General features: G+C 37.4%; 1 protein-coding gene across 3 annotated transcripts in view; it reads right to left on the minus strand.

Annotated features, from left to right (window-relative positions):
• The window catches only part of OPA1 (OPA1 mitochondrial dynamin like GTPase), an 83832-nt gene extending 75022 nt beyond the window's left edge, over nucleotides 1-8810 (minus strand). For all 3 annotated transcript variants that reach the window (XM_069472771.1, XM_069472770.1, XM_069472769.1), the window contains exons 1-2: nucleotides 8629-8810; nucleotides 461-779 (exon numbers count right to left, since the gene is read on the minus strand). In XM_069472771.1, the coding sequence (XP_069328872.1) occupies nucleotides 461-779; nucleotides 8629-8660 (351 nt within the window). In that variant the 5' untranslated portion in view covers nucleotides 8661-8810. The remainder of the gene's footprint in view (nucleotides 1-460; nucleotides 780-8628) is intronic.
• Between the last annotated feature and the right edge of the window lie 7980 nt (nucleotides 8811-16790).

Raw genomic sequence — 16790 nt, forward strand, 5'->3', positions numbered from 1 at the left:
TCTATTAACTATGAGAAACATAAAAATTCAAAATATACTTCTATTTTGAACAGGTTTCATGATTTGGCTTTAAACAACACTGTGGAGTAGAAGGAAGACAGACTGGGAGACTGGACACCTTGCCTCTGGTCCCAGAGCTGTCAAGAAGTGCGTATGGGAACATGCTGCCTAACTTTCCTGTCTGTGCTACTAAATAGCGAGCTCAAAATCAAACCTAGATGCTCTTACTCCCGGCCCAGCGCTCCTTCCAGGAGGCCATCTTTATCTCCTGTAATTATAACTAAGATTCAGAAAGCATCCTCCTATTAGCACCATTAAAACAACCTAGTACATGGTAGAGACCCACAATAAATGTTTAAACATCCAATTATATTCTACTAAAGAACAATTACTTATGCTATAAAAACTTAAAATAATCATGGTAGAATAACTGGAAAACCAGGAGGAAAGTTAAACTTACCTTTTTGGCTGTATAGCCACCTCCAACAGCAGATCCTAGTATGAGATATCGAAGTTTTAAGAGCCTTGAAGCTAATCTCGCTGGCCAAAAATTCCTGCGGGGTTGGTAGCCATATTTAATCGGAGAAAGTTTTAGTTTACGTAAAGGAAGATTAGTTAGAGAAGAGAACTGCTGAAATGATGTCCTTAATTGGGGTCTTTGAAGCTTTAAGGTTGGATGACGTGAATGATAAATACTTCGTGAAACCAGATGCAGTTTTTGTAGTGGTAAGCTTCCTTTTATTCCAGAGCTATGTTTCACTAAGGATTGGCAGACCTCGCTGAAAGAAAAATGAATATTCGAGAAAGATCAGATAGGGTAATAATACAAAGGAAATTACATAAAAGAACAATATACTAAAAGAAACACGCACACGACATAAACCGCATGTCATATGATAGTTCACATTTACTAACCATTCGTAATAACTTGCCCAAGTACACACTGAAATAAGGAATAAAGGCAAGATTCAAATTCAGGAAGTGGGACACCAGAGCCTGCACTCTAACATGTGGGCTATAATCCTGTTCCAAAGAATTGAAACCGAAGAGAGAAAAGGTAAGGACTTATTTTATTAACTGCTATTCACTGTAAGTAAAAGTAGAAACAAAAAAAGCATACAAACTTTTGCTTTCAAGCACAAAAATCCTAGCAGTTTAGAAGACCTATTCTTTGCTCCCTCATCTATGGCTCCCAACCCTGAGATAGCCCAGGGATGGAAATTGATCAATTCCACCTCAGGCACCTGGTTCCCCAGAAAAATGAAAGTCAGAAAAAAGCTTAAAAGAGAGAATCTAAATGTGTATGTTAACTGTCCCAGCTCTACCTTCTCCTTCTTGCAAAGAATGAAAGATTACCAACAACCACCATAGGCCTCCCTCATCTTATTCAACACACATTCGTAGTTGCTTACTATGGGCTAGGCCTGATGCTAAGTAGTTTTATTAACTCGTTTAATCACATGGGACTGAAAACTTCTTAGGAAAAAGAAACCAAGGAACACAGAAACAATGCTGTGAAGGATGGTGAGAGAAAGGGGTTATCTCTTGTATTCCTTTGGAGTACCAGATACTACAGCAGATGTTTTTACAAATGCTCCTGTTACTCTCAGAAGAGATCCAGTAAGGTAAGTATCCTCATTTTACAAATTAATTTTTTTAAAGCTATGTTTTGTCTAAGGTAGAATGACTAGCAAATGGTAGAAGAGGGATTAAAACTAAGGTCAGCCAGAAAGTAAAGCCCGAATTCTTTCCACAGGAGACACTAGGGCAAAGAGTGCGGGAAGCAGCAGATGCAGAAATCTATGTGCCCCCAGCTAGGAGGCTGAGGTGATATTATGGAGTACCCATCACCTCCTATGGAACCCTCAGGATGACACTGGGCCTCGGTCTGATTCAAAACTCTACAGGAATCCTCCAACTCAGGAAATCTGAGGGAAATAGGATTTAACAGTGGGTGAAAATACACATTGTAGGATTAGGCACACTGCTTATTTGTAATTCCACATGTAAATGTTACTTCTAGTCACAAAAACATTTACAATCTCTTTAGAAGTTGGTAAACATTCTATACTTTTTTTTTTAAAAGCTCTGCCTCCAAGATAAATCATCATTTCCACCATCTTCTAAAAAGTCCCTATCTTTTTTTATTAACCAAGAGATTAAATTCTCCTGACCTCAAACTCAGCATATATAAAAAGCATAACTCTCATTTTAGCTTCAAAATTGCCTCCACCCCAGCAAGCATACACACAGGAAAATTAATACCATGACAAGCATTTCCATGTCAAAGGAACAGTTAAGTGGCCCAAGAGTTCCAAGAGTTCAGAGGAAAGCTAGTGATCCTTAGAAGTTGGGGTGATCACTGAAAATTTCCCAGAAAAAATAAAACTTAAAAGTGGAAAGTGAAGAGTCAAAAAAGAGAAAAGAAATACCAGATAAGGAGAAGGGCACAGATATGAGACAATGAAAGGTCAAGAGACCTAAGGAGCTGGTATAAAAGGTTCAAAGAAGGAGGTAAAATTGGAGAAGAGGTCTCAGGACAAATGACAGAGCCACTGCATGTCAGGCTGAGTTTGCACTTTTTTTTTTTTAATAGGCAACAGGAGTCACTGAAAGCTTCTGGGTAAAATAAGACTAACTAAACAGTAATTAAAGAAGGTATTAAACGCAATGTTAGGTAAAAGTAGATCAGAAGAGGAGCAAAAGGTGATCTTAGTTCAGCTGCCCAGATATAAGAAAGCCTAAAGTGAGCCAGGAAAGGGAAAGGTGGACACCAGAATGGCAGGCTAGACACAGGAGGAAGGGAAGAGTCACTAATAACCACTAGGTTTTACCTGGGGTGACCAATGTTATCACTTACAGAGAGAAAAAACTCAAGACAGAAATCAACCAGGGAAATAGCTCATGGTTCCATAATGTTTAGCTCAGACTTCTCTCAACTATATCCCTACATCTACTTAGTCTTCTGAGTCAGATGAACTTTGGTTCCAAATCAGTTTCACGGCTTACTTGTTGTGCAATCAAGGACAAATTAGCCATGTCCCAAAGCCTCAGTTTCTTAAGTTGTTAAAATGGCACAATAGCTGTATTAGAGAGTCATTATCAATAATCACTAATTTAAGTATCTGACTCTCTGATACTTCTCTCTTCTTATCTATTAAGTCTCTTCCTTATCTAGTCACCCACATAGCCACCTTAGACTCTCTGGTTCATCATATCAATAACTCTTCTGCAAATACTCTAGACTTCCTTGCCCTCTGACTTTTTGTTTCACTTGTTCAGTAACATACAAACTCTGGATGAACTTACTATTGCTTTTCTCCCTGCCTGTACCCAGGGAAATGAAGCACTACTGGAGAAAAATCACACCCAACTGGACAGACATCTAAACAGGAACCTCAAAACTGTCTGACAATCCTACTTTCATTTCTCTTATCAATTCTGTCTTCCACTCTGCTAGGACTATTTCTGACATCCTCTACTCTCCTCTAATCCTCTATATCTCTCCTTACCTCCCCCAACTCTAAGTAGATGACCTTGCTCTCTACTTCACAGAGAAAATAGAAGCCATCAGAAGGACACATACATGTTCAACTTCCTCATATGAAAACTGTTCACCTACTGTATCTCTACCCATCCTCTTCTTCCCCACATAAGATTACAGTAAGTGCTCCTCCTGCTTAAAAAAGGCAAATCCATGTGGAATTGTTTCTCCTCTTGCCCTTTCAGAAATCGTAAGTCAAGTCTCTCTCATCTTACAGGAGAAAAAAATATCGCATTTCCCTGCTCTAGCTACTTTATGAAAAGCCAAACCAACCTGATTTCCATTTCTGCCACTTCAGTAAAACAGCTCTTACTGAGAGCACCAAAGGCTTCCAATAGGCATTTTTTTTCAGTTCCAGTTTTATCTGACCTCTCAGCAATAGCTGACAATGTTAACACCTCATTATTGGAACTTCCTCTTCCCTTAGCAGTCTCTAGTTTTACTCCTACCTCACTGTCCACTCATTTTCAGATTCATCTTCAACAACCTTTTAAATTTTGAGAATTCATCAAGGCTTAGACCTAACCTGCTTCTCTTCCCACTCTTCCTAGAAAATCTTATCTATACCCATTTCCTCCATGGCCATCTACATACCCATGTTTCTCAAGTTTATGTCTAATACCAACAGTTAAGTTTCAGACCCTTGTGTCCAATTGCCTATTCAGCATCAGCACTTAGATATCAAAAAGGGACTTCCAATTCAAGATGTTCAAAGCCATCATGATCTCTTCTCCCTCTCCCACCAAAACCCTAACCCTCCTGCAGTATTCCCTATCTCAAGAAATGGTATAAGCAGCTATCCAGTTACTTAAGCCACAGATTTGGGGATCATTCTTGATACCTTCCTCATCCTCAACCATCACCAGAACACTCTTCTGAATGCAAACTTGATCAATTTCATTCATCTGCATCAATCTCTTAAATGGCCCCCCTTACATTTAGAATAAAATCCAAACTTCTGGTCTATAAAGCTCTGCACAGTCTGGTTCCTACCTCTCTCTCACTTGTCTCAGAGCTCTACCCTGACTAGTTTTCATCCAAATTCCCAATCATGCCACGTCAGAGGCTGTGCCACCCACTATTCTTGGACAGATTCTTCTACTTACTTAACTCTTGCTACTGCTCACAGTCAGTTTCACCTCAAGCAGTCCCTCCTCTCCCTGAACCTTCATTATAATGCAAGTCCCCGTACTACAGTTCTTGGCTCTCTGTACTTTTTCTTCATAATGCTTGTAAATTTGTATTGTATAATAGTGTAGCTATTGGATTAATATGCATCCAGTAAACTGCAATCTTCCTAAGTTTTGCTTATTATTGTATTTCCAAGGTCTAGCCCAGTGCTTCACAAATGATAGACACCCAATAAATCTGTTGAATGAACATGTTATTAGCAGAATTAAAATGCAAAAAACAGGTGAAAGAACCTAGCAGTGGCCAGCACAAAGTGCTCAATAAATGTTATTTTAATATTAATTTGCACTAACTTAAACTAATGTATAAATGAATAACCCTTTAATCCTCAAAAAGTTATTTACATTTTTTAGAAAGAAGTTAATCCAAAAATATATCCAATTAGATGAATTCCCAGGACTGAGTTCATCCCTAAGATGTTTTTGCTTTTCATTATTTCCTCCCTCTTGTACATCAATTTGCCTAAAATTCCTATTTCCATAATGGCAGCAGCAATAACTATGGGTGGGGGGCAGGGACAAGGATGGGGAGTATAGTATACAGTATTTCAGGTAACTACATGTAAAATGTTCTTCAATTAGTCCTCTGGAAGAGATAATTGCCTCAAAGCAAAATCTTAGTACTTCTTAGAAAGGCATCTTCAGAATTACTTCTAGGTCATTTCAGTTAAAGAAGATACCCTAAAAGATCAATGCTCATACAGGACAGGATTATTTTTCACAAAAAGGTCCTCTTGAGATACAGGAAAGAGAGTGAAAAGACAAGAAGAAACAGATTTACTGACATGCCATCTAAGGAAAGGCTGCTTTGGTCCTCCACCCCATTCCAATCCAGCGGAATGTTAACAGCAGCAACTGCCCCACGCCGAGCAATCTGCCAGGGAAGAACTAAAGCTCCCAAGTGTGTATGGGGAAGGGGGACTACCCAGAGTGAACTTCCTCAACAATACTGGCATTTGTAGCAAGCTCAGATCATCTGCCCACTCCCTAAAATGAGGCTTGCTAATTGAAACATCATAACCATAAAGAGTTTGTTAAATCAGCCCTCTCTTTCAAGGGTAACCCACACAAGGCATCTACATCAATCATTAGTACTTCATGTTTAAATATGACTAAATAACCAGTTTTTTAATAGAAAACCACCAATTCTTAAGATGAAAACCAAGATAAATAACATCATTAATCCTGGAAAAAGCAGAGATATGAAATCTCAGGAGGATTCCTGAAATACTGCAGACATAAAATGAATGCATGTTGTTATTCAAAAATAGCAATGAAAGAATAGAAAGTTTATAGAATGAAATATGTCTTTAAGAGTTTAATAAATGTTAAAAAGAAGTTAATGGAAATTAAAGTTACGATGGCCAATATATTATAAAAAAAGTCAATAGCAAGACCAGAAAAACAAATTAAGAAAATTCCCCAGAATATAGAACATAAAGAAAAAAGGTGGAAAACATAAGAGATAAGTCAAGCAATGCAGAGAAGTGGCATCCAAAGCGAGTGGGAGGATAGGGGAGAAATGCATCCCACAGGATGCACAAAATGATCCACTGAGATTGAAGAAAGTACCAGAGCTTCCAGATGCAGTATTCTTATATCTTATCCTTTAAGATTATTAGGGTAGACTTCTCATGTAAATCATTGGTATAGAGACATATATAATTTAAAAGTAAGTGAGTGTGCATATATATATTGGGGTATGTGTTTTGTTTGTTTGTTTTTAACAGATGAAGGGTACAGATCATATTTTGGAAATCACTGACATACAGGACCAACCTAAGAGTACTAATATTCACCTAATAGGTCTCTAGAAAGAATAAGAACAGGAAAAATGAAAGGAAGAAAATAAAGGAGAAGACAAATGTCTCAGAAATAAAGGAAGGAATATTTGAAATGGAAAGGCCCACTGACTACCAAGCCAGATGAGTGGTAAAAGAAGAAAAAACAAAAAACAAAACACCCACGCCTGGACAAAGCCTTGAGAAATTTAGGATCAAGGGTAAATATCCTAAAAGTTTCCATGAAGAGAAAAACAAAATACCTATAAACATGAAAAAAATCAGACTGTCATAAGAGTTCTCATCAGCAGCAAAGAATACTAGAATAAAATGTAGCAATGCCTTCACAGTTTGGAAGGAAAAGGATTTTGAATACAGACTTCTACATTCAGTCAAAATTAAAAATCAAATGTGATGCAAAATCGGTTTCCCCCGGAAATCATCTACTTTCTTCTTCATTTACCATCTCTTTTAACCAATATACCATTTCCTAATATGTAATTCTTTTTTCATTAACTTTACACAAATATTTATTGCACCCAAATAAATGTTGGTCATTGGTCTTCCTCGCATGTCCACGATCATATATATATCTCCAAAAAAAGTTTATGTTCCCATCTGATAAAGAGTAGAAATTTAACTATATTCCTTCACAACATGCTAAGGAACTACTGTACAAATCTCAGAGCTTGTGGCTTCTGACTTTCCACATTTCTACTTCAAGTAGCTAACTGTGCTATCAACATGGAACACTTTAAAGCCATGACTCTATGGCATCCACAGTAATTTTAGAAATAATTTAGCCCTACAACATCCAATTGAATAAAGAAATAATACCAGTTATAAATCAATTTGTTTTGAAACTCAGTTTTTAAAGTTTTTCTATATAGATTAAGTGCTCCAACAGAGTATGCTATTTCTGCAGTCCTTTTTTATTTAAAGAAAATTAGATATGTTTCCCCATTAAAAATTGAGAAGCAGAAATACAAAGGTGCTAAAATAACTTACTTTAATACCAAGGGCTGTGAATTTACTCAGAATTAAAATTCCAAGAGATTTAAAATAGTGCAATTATTCTAATTGACTAACAAAACATTGTAACTATTGTATGTCATCTAGTTCTGCCTTTGGACCCCACTTAACCTTTATAAAATAAATGGATTCCATTCCTTATAAATACTACAAATTATCTACACCATTTAAAAAGTTCTGGCAAAAAACCAAAGACAGGTGTTTACAGGTTGCCTTAATTCAAAAAAGCCAAGTTTCTCCAACCATGGTTGATGCATTTTACTTCCCACCAAATGTTCACGAGATAAGCTTGACGATATCTAAGGGTATTACAACAAAATTACGTACAGAGATAGAATCAAATTTAATCTCATTAAAATGAATATGTAACTCACAAAAATAAAAAGATTTCCATGATGTTCTCCTTAGGATTAAACCAGGCCAGGGCAACAACAACAGTGTGACTAGAAAGGTGGTGCTACATTTACCACTTTGCATCAGAAAGCAAGTCTCCCTCCCCGAACACTGAAAAAAGGTGCTATTAAGAAGGCATCTCTAATCACCATCTCTGACACTGTGTGCGTCACTGCTCTAGTTCTGACTCCAATCAGCGGGTTAGGGAAAGAGGCAGAGGCCTCTTCACCCTGGAGAAGAGCCGAAGTACCTGCAGGTGCAAAGTACACACGACGTGGAGGTGGAAGAAGACAGTGAGGGTTAAAAAAACGCGGAAAGGGTAATTCGTAGACAGAGCCAAACCGGGCAGGGAGAGGACAGAAAAAAAGAAGCAACCAGACACAGAGATAACACCGAGAGCACAATAAAGGGCAGGGACAAAAGGACAATAGAGAAGGGCCAAGATTGAGAGGCGTCCAGAATCTTCGAGTTGGATAGGCACAGGGACAAGGGCCGGTATTGAAAGCCAGCACCGCAGGTAAGCCAGTGAGGACTCCAGTCACTTTGGGTACTCAAAAATATCCCGAAATTCTCCAATAGCCCCCGGCTTGGCCTGGGAGTTATCTGCACATTCTGGAGGTAGGGGTGGGACAAGCCCATTCTCAAGCTGCCCCCAAAATAACGGGGCCAGGTCGGAGCCTGCACTTACCAGGCCACGGCGGCCCGACCTAGTCGCCACATCCCGCCGGCGGAGAGGTCACACAAGTGCCGAGAGGGCCACGCGGGAGCCCCTGTGTCAGCCCCAGTCCGGCTCCTGCTCCAGGAATGACCCAGGAAGAGGCTCTCTGCAACAAGGGCACAGAGCAGCCGCTGAGGCCCTCCCAATGGCGCATGGACTTCCGCAAGAGCCTACCAGGCACCCGTACTCAGTCCGTCAATGAAACAATCACCCCTCACCCTTCCTAGGCGGGCAGCACAAACGGTCCGTGGAAGACTAGCGCATGCGCCCAGAGCCTCTGGAAGGAACAAGCGTACTCCACCTTCTCCCGCCCCGCCCCGCTCCAATTGTTTCCGAGGGGATTTCGGAATTAGCCTTCCAGTTTAAAGACTTGGAGAGGGGATGGGGCAAGGGTTGGACGGGGACCAGCGAGGCGAAAGCCATGGAATCCGTATTGATAAATGTTCACCGGTGGCGACCAATTTAATAAGATTTAGATACTGAGGGAGCATGGAGGAGTCTAGAGAATGCAAAATGAATACAATAATAGAGTAATAGAATAGAATAATAAAAACTAATAGTTGCCCATTTCCCCCACTTATGTGTTCGGTGTAAAAGGATATAAACAATCTTGGAAGGCAGGAGGAAGGGTCACAGATAGGGTAAGTACCTTAGACTCTCTGCAGCTACAGGTTTGGAATAAGCTTGCATAGCTTATAAAGGCATCAAAAGTGATTTTGTTCATTCACTCCTTAACTGGCTTTCATCTGGCATTTAAGCCCAACAATTTGTTGATAGGGTCCTTGTCGAGGTCTCCAACAATTCCATATTGCCTGTGGTCCCCGAGCTCTTAGCAGCATTTAGCTCAGAATCTACTTCCCTCTTTTAGCTTTCAAGACATCGCATTCTCCTTTCTCTCCAGAGCTGCTCCTCCCCAGTCTCCTTTGAGAGTCCCAGGTCTCAGACATCCTGGGTTCCTTCCCTTCTCTTTCTGCATTCTCTTCCTAGGTGATGTAAGTCAATTCCATGGCTTTAAATATCATTTTCCTCATCCAACTCGATCATATTATGTTTTCTAAGGAAACTAGGGTCTATAAAAAGGATGTGGCCTACCAAAGGGTATGAAGCCAATTTTTAGGGACTACAATCAAAGGGTCCTGTACGCCCTCTTCACTTCAGGGACCCTAACACCCACTCCCCATGCATGCAAACAAGCAAAGCATAAAGGAAACTCCTTTTCCCTTAATTGTCAGAATTATAAGTCTGGATCCATCCACTCACAACACCACCAAGTATAGACCCAGCCATTAATAGTAAACTTCCCAAATATAGGACTCTGGGAATGTCTTTATTATATTTAATATGATGACTATTTTAATGGGAGATCAAGATAGGAGCTTCCTGTACTGACCTATGCACACTGTACATCTTTTTAGAATTGTACAAAAATGTCTTTGTTACTGTTACTTCCTAGTTGTTTTAGAAAAAAAATAAGAGAAACCAAATAACAACCCTTTTCATATGTGGGTTAGCTTTACATTTTACAAAGCCCTTGTTTTACAATTCCACATTTAAGCATTTATCCTACTGAATAATTCCCACATGTGCAAAGATGTACACGTGATATTTATTTCTGTATTTCTACATTGTACGAAATAGCAAAATATTGGAATCAACATAAATGTCCATATATAGGAACTAGTTAAATAAATTACATTCATACTAGCCATGAAAGCCTTTGAGTTAGATTTGTACGTCCTGATAAAGAATAATCTCTAATATATACATAGTATTGCATGGCAAAAAGGAACAGATTATTGTATGATCAAACTGCCACCATTGGTCCAAATTCAGCCTGCAGACCTGTTTTGTTTGGCTTGCACAGTGTTGGCCTATCCAGTTTTTTAAAAATTGTATTGGATTTGTTGTCAATATTTAAAAATCAAGAAATTCTACATAAAAAATCATATTAAAATATCAGAAGTCCTGTCAACATCAATCCTTAATTCTTACATGCAAAACATTTCTTAGAATCAGGAGCCAAGGAATGGTTCTGTCCTTTAGACATTCATGTCCTCTCCTGTAGTTCACACTCCTTCCTAAAGTCTTCCTGAAACTGCACACATCAATTGCTATATATCATGAAGCTTGTGCTTTTACTTTTATTAGTAAAATCAAGCAGAAAGGGAACCACTGCTTACATCAAAAGTGAGAAAATGAAAGACTGAGAGGGTCAGGTATTTCCAAAACAATGAGAAAGAGCATTTTTGTTGTTACCATTGAAGAACAGCTATGCTAGTAAATTATGTGATGTTGAAAGAATACAATATAATATGGCATCATACAACAAGCACACCTGCATTACTCATTCATGTTACATGCCTGACCCAGGAAAGTATTTGAGTTGATAAGCCCTAGTGAAGGGGAAGGACAGGGAGGGACTTAAGGATGGTGGGTCATAAGTGGGAGGGAGACTTCTTTTATTTTAAAACCTTTTATATTCTGACTTTGTTAATGTGTGTATTAATTACTTTTAAAAATAGATGTTAAAAATGTTTTTCTGATCCAGAAGTCATGAAATAACTTTACTATTTTAAACTAAATTTCCAGATTCAGCTGAGAATTGAGCAATCCATCAGCTAAAACTCAAAATATTTACCTTGGCATGTAAAGTGAACCCTTTCACAGTTACCTAATGAATCAGGAATCTTTAGAAGAGGAGATAAGTAATAAGAGAGGTTAATGGAAATTGAAATATTTGCATTTGTTTTCATACGTTTTATGTTTAACTTTTTACAATAAAAGGTCTTGCAAAATTCTTCCTGGGAGATCTCTAAGTTCTTTGATACTGCACCCTTCCTCTGTGGTTTCCTGGAGAAGGAAACAACCAGCTGAGTCATACATGTTTTCACCATCATCATTAGTAAACTCTCCCCAGCCCTCAAAAAAGCGTGTTATAATCCCCATCAACAAACATTTATAAATCACCTCCTATGAACCCTGGTCTGAGGATATATATAAATATATATAAAAGAGTAAAACACAGTTCCTGCCCTCAACCAAGCATGATCATATGTGAAAGATAAACATCAATGTGAGGCAGTACACTGATAACCAAGTAAGGGATAGGAGCAGTACCTGCCACAGAGGCAGGATTATGGTGTAATCAAGTGGGCTTAATAAAATAATAAAGATAATCCTGGAAAAACAGCAAAGGATGAATTTGTAAAGAAGGAAAGTGAGAAGACTAGATGGGTGCTACTGAGAAAGTCAAGTGTGAGGGCTCTGAACTAAAGTTTGGCAGTGGGAGATGTAAGAGATCATTTGGAAGGATATTTCTGAGTATTTAAAGCAATGAAAAACTAAATGCAGGAATTAGGGACAGGAATCAAAGATGACTGTGGTTTCAAGCCAAAGTGAGTTGACAGTATTTATGACAGTAACAAACACAGAGAAGCTGATTACAAGGAAAGGTGGGGAGGATGACAATGCTGACTTTGGATTGATGATTAATGCTGAAATATTGATGAGTTATACAGGTAGAAAGAATCTATGAAACAGTTAGAAATCAAGTCCTGGAGTTCCAGAGGGAGGTGAGACTTGCAATATAGATTTGAGAATTGACTTTATAAAGGTGAATCTGTGGGTCACATTAACATTTGTGAAACTGTGCACAAACTTAAAATTGCTTGTAAGTGATTAAATACACATTATTTTATAAATTTATATTTTGAAAACTAAATGGAATAATGCAATAATGCAAGAAAAAGAAATATAAGGCACGCAATTTTCAGCTGGCATGATTGATTACATAGAAAACCTTAAGAAATCAATAAGGAAAAACCCCACCAGAAATACTGAGTTAAGAAGAGTCTCAGAATACAAAACCAATATTAATAAAATTTATTATATATTTGCAAAAACACCCATGCAGATATCAGGTGTCTTAACTTGGAACTTGTGAATATTATCTTATTTGCAAAAATGGTCTTTGCAGATGTGATTAAGAATCTTGAGATTGGGAGATAATCCTGTATTATCCAAATGGGCCCTAAATGCCAGGCCATGTATCCTTATAAGAGGGAGATTTTCACACATATGCACAGAGAAGAAGGCGATGTGAAGACAGAGGCAGAGATTGGAGTGATGCAGGCATAAACCAAGGAATGCTAGCAGCTGCCAGAAGATGGAATAGGCAAACAACAAATTCTCCCCTGAAGCTTCCAGCAAGAGTGTAGCCCTGCTAACACCTTGGTTTCAGGCCAGTGACACTGATCACGGACTTCTGATCTCTAGAATTGTAAAGAGAATAAATCTTTGTTGTTTTAAGACACCCTGTTTGCAGTTATTTGTTATAGCAGCCACTGAAAACTACTACAAACTGGAAATCAAATGAAAAAAATTCCATTCACAATAGCATCACAAAACCATAATATTAAATAAAATTAGCTATAAATTTAACAAAAGATGTGCAAAACTTCAACACAGGAAACCACAAAACATTGCTGAGAGAAATTGAAGAAGACTTAAATAAATGGAGAGATATACTGTGCTATGGACTGGAAGACTCAATATTGGTAAGATATCAATTTCCCCCAAATTAGTCTATATATTCAATCCATTCCCAGCATAATCCCAGAAGACATTTATTATAGAAATTAACAAAATATTCTAAAATTTATATAGAAATACAAAGAGCCTAAAATGTTTTTTTTTTTTTTTCCTTCTTTTTTTTATTTATTTATTTTTTTTTTTATTTTTTTTTTTTTTGAGACACAGTCTCACTTTGTTGCCCAGGCTAGAGTGAGTGCCGTGGCATCAGCCTAGCTCACAGCAACCTCAAACTCCTGGGCTCAAGCGATCCTCCTGCCTCAGCCTCCCAAGTAGCTGGGACTACAGGCATGCGCCACTATGCCCGGCTAATTTTTCTATATATATATTTTTAGTTGTCCATATAATTTCTTTCTATTTTTAGTAGAGACGGGGTCTCGCTCTTGCTCAGGCTGGTCTCGAACTCCTGACCTTGAGCGATCCACCCGCCTCGGCCTCCCAGAGTGCTAGGATTACAGGCGTGAGCCACCGCGCCCGGCCCTAAAATGTTAAAAAAAAAAAAAACAAAACAAATCTGGAATATTTATAACTACTTGACCTCAAGATAAGATAATATAATTTTAATGATACCATAATGTTATAATTAAATAATATGATAATATAAAGCAATTGTAATTGAGACATGTGGTATTAGCATAAGGACAAATAGATAAATGGACCAGAATAGAAGATTCAGAAACAGATCTCCATTTCTTCAGTCAACTGGTTTTTGACAGAAGTACCAAAACAATTCAATGGGAAAAGACATCTTTTTAATGAAGGCTGGAACAACTGGATCTCTATATGGAAAAAATATACCATGCACATACTATACACAAAATTTATTATTAATTCATACCATACACAAAAATTAGTAAACTTGCACAAAAATTGCATGAGATGAGAAATAGCCCTAATTGTAAAAGTTAAAGCTATAAAGTTTATTTGAAGGAAATACAAGAGAATGTATTTGCAACATGGGATAAGCAAACATTTCTTAGGTCACAGAAAGTAATATCATAAAATTAAAAAATTCATTAAACCAAAATACTCCTGTTCATCAAATAACACCGATGAGAAAATGAATATGCAAACCTCAAATTGGGAGAAAATGCTTTTAGAATCTATATCTTACACAGGACTCATATCCAAGATCTTTAGGAAATTCTTGCAATTCAGTAATAAGGTAAACAATCTATTTAAAAATAAGCAAAAAAAAATTAGACATCGCACAAAGAAAAAATATATACAAATGGCCATAGAACACAAAGTGCTCAATGTCATTAGTCATGAGGGAAATGTAAATTAAAACCATGAGATACCACTACATCATCAATAAAATTGCTAAAATTAAAAAGACAGGCAATACCAATTTTTACAAGGATGTGGAGCAACCAGAACTGCCAGGAACTGCTGGTGGGAATGTAAAATGGTACAACCGCTTTGGAAAAATATTTGGCAGGTTATTATAAAGTTAAACATACATCTCCCTTTGGTCCAAAATTCCACTCTCAAGGATTTATCTAGGAGAAATAAAAATATGTGTTCATAAAAAGGCTTGTACAAAAATATTCATAGCAAATTTATTCACAATAACCCTAAACTTGAGCCCAATCAAATGTTCATCAATAAGAAAATGGAAAAGCAAATTTATACAATGAAATATCACTCAACAACAAGCAGGAATGAAGTACTGATATGTGTAGCAACATGAATGAATTTAACGGACATGCCAAACTCACAAAAGAATGTGCTATATGAATATTTAGGGCATCCATTTATATGATGCTCTAGACCAAGGAAAATGGGCATGGAGAACGGGAAGGAACATTGGGGAACATGTCTATGGAAATGTTCCATATCATGATAGGAGTCTGAGTTACTTGGGCATATACATTAATCAAAATATGCAGCTAAGATTTGTGCATTTCAAATTTCACATTTGTATTCGTACATCTTACATAAGTAATCTATGAAAAATAATTGATGGAGGAGGGTGGGAAGTGGGTGGAGATTAGATGAAATAAGAAAGACAAACTGTTGATAATTGTGGAAGCTGGGTGGTAGGTACATGAGTATTCATACTTTTCACTTTGTGTTGAAAGTTTTCATTATGTAAATCTAAAAATGTATCATATATTTCTTGTAAAAAGTATAGAGAAGCATATAGAAGCAAAATGAAATGCATCCAACAAAAGGAAGTCTTGCAAGGAGCAGAAGATGACTAGGAAAGACAAAGAGCCTGTGTGCTGTGCAGAATTGATTCCAGCTTGCATTAGTTTCTTTTGTTGCTGTAACAAATCTCCCTAGACTTAGTGGCTTAAAACAAAGCAAATTTATTATCGCACTGTTCCTGAGGTCATAAGTAAGAAATGAGTCTCACTGTGCTAAAAGCAAACCGTCTACAGGGCCAGTCCCTTTCTGGGAGGCTCTAGGGAAGAATCCTTTTGTTTTGTTTTGTTTTTTGCCTTTTCCAGTTTTTAGAGGTTGCCCATATTCCTATGACTCATTTCTATCTTCAAAGCCAGAAATGATGACTGGTTAAATTTTTTCTTTTTTTAACATCACATCACTCTGACACTAACTCTGCTGCCTCTGCCTTCCACATGTAAGGACACTTGTGATTAGACTGAGCCCACACAGTTAATCAAGGATAATCTCGCTATGTTAAGGTCAACTGATGAGCAACTTTAATTCCTCTTTGTTATATTCACAGGTTCTGGGGATTAAGCTTCAGACTTCTTTGTGGAGGGCATCATTCTGTGACCATACAGATCTGATTAATCTTTTCTGACTCATTTCTCTCTGGTATGGAGTGTGTGAGCATAGTGGGGCATAGGGAGGAGAGGGGAGAATCAGTTTATTCAGCCACACCTGGGACTAGCTGTAGTATTAAAGTGTACCGCTAATCTTTGTTTTTATATCTGTCATTTTCACTTTTTAAAATGATTATTATACCCGTGTCTCTTTTTTCTGCAATGTATTCCGTGTCACAAATTTCACTTATTTGAAGTGGCACTTTTGCCTTTTCCTGCTTTCTAGGTAGTTTTTAAACTTTATTCGTGAAATATTTAAATCTTGAAATATTCCCTTTACTTATTTTTGTTGCTTTCTGTGCCTGTATCATAGAGGTCAAGCTTCTTTCATTATATTGAAGATGCCAACTTATTGTCTAATTTTTTCTTGTCCTTATAGTAAATAAATTTATAGATATGATCTTCCTGTGACTCTTTCTATTATAACAACTATTGTGATAACAACTATTGTGATTACTATGACCAGTGAATACTGATGCTAGGTGAGTACAGTGCTAGGTACCATGCTACTCCTTTACATAGGATATCTCCTTCTGTTATTTTATACAACATTTTTTCACAGCCCTCATCTTTTTTTTTCTTATTATCCTGGGCCAGAGGGTTTACCTTTTTTTAATATAGCAAACTACGTATTGACCAAAAGCTATATTCTTTAATTCTGTTTCATAGTGATTATTCCTTCATGATTCTTGGTAGAGGTTTTTGTCATTGTTGTAAATTTTTATATTTTTATGAATCTTCACATGT

This window comes from Eulemur rufifrons, chromosome 7, assembly GCF_041146395.1.
Source record: "Eulemur rufifrons isolate Redbay chromosome 7, OSU_ERuf_1, whole genome shotgun sequence".
In the NCBI taxonomy this organism is placed as follows: Eukaryota; Metazoa; Chordata; class Mammalia; order Primates; family Lemuridae; genus Eulemur; species Eulemur rufifrons.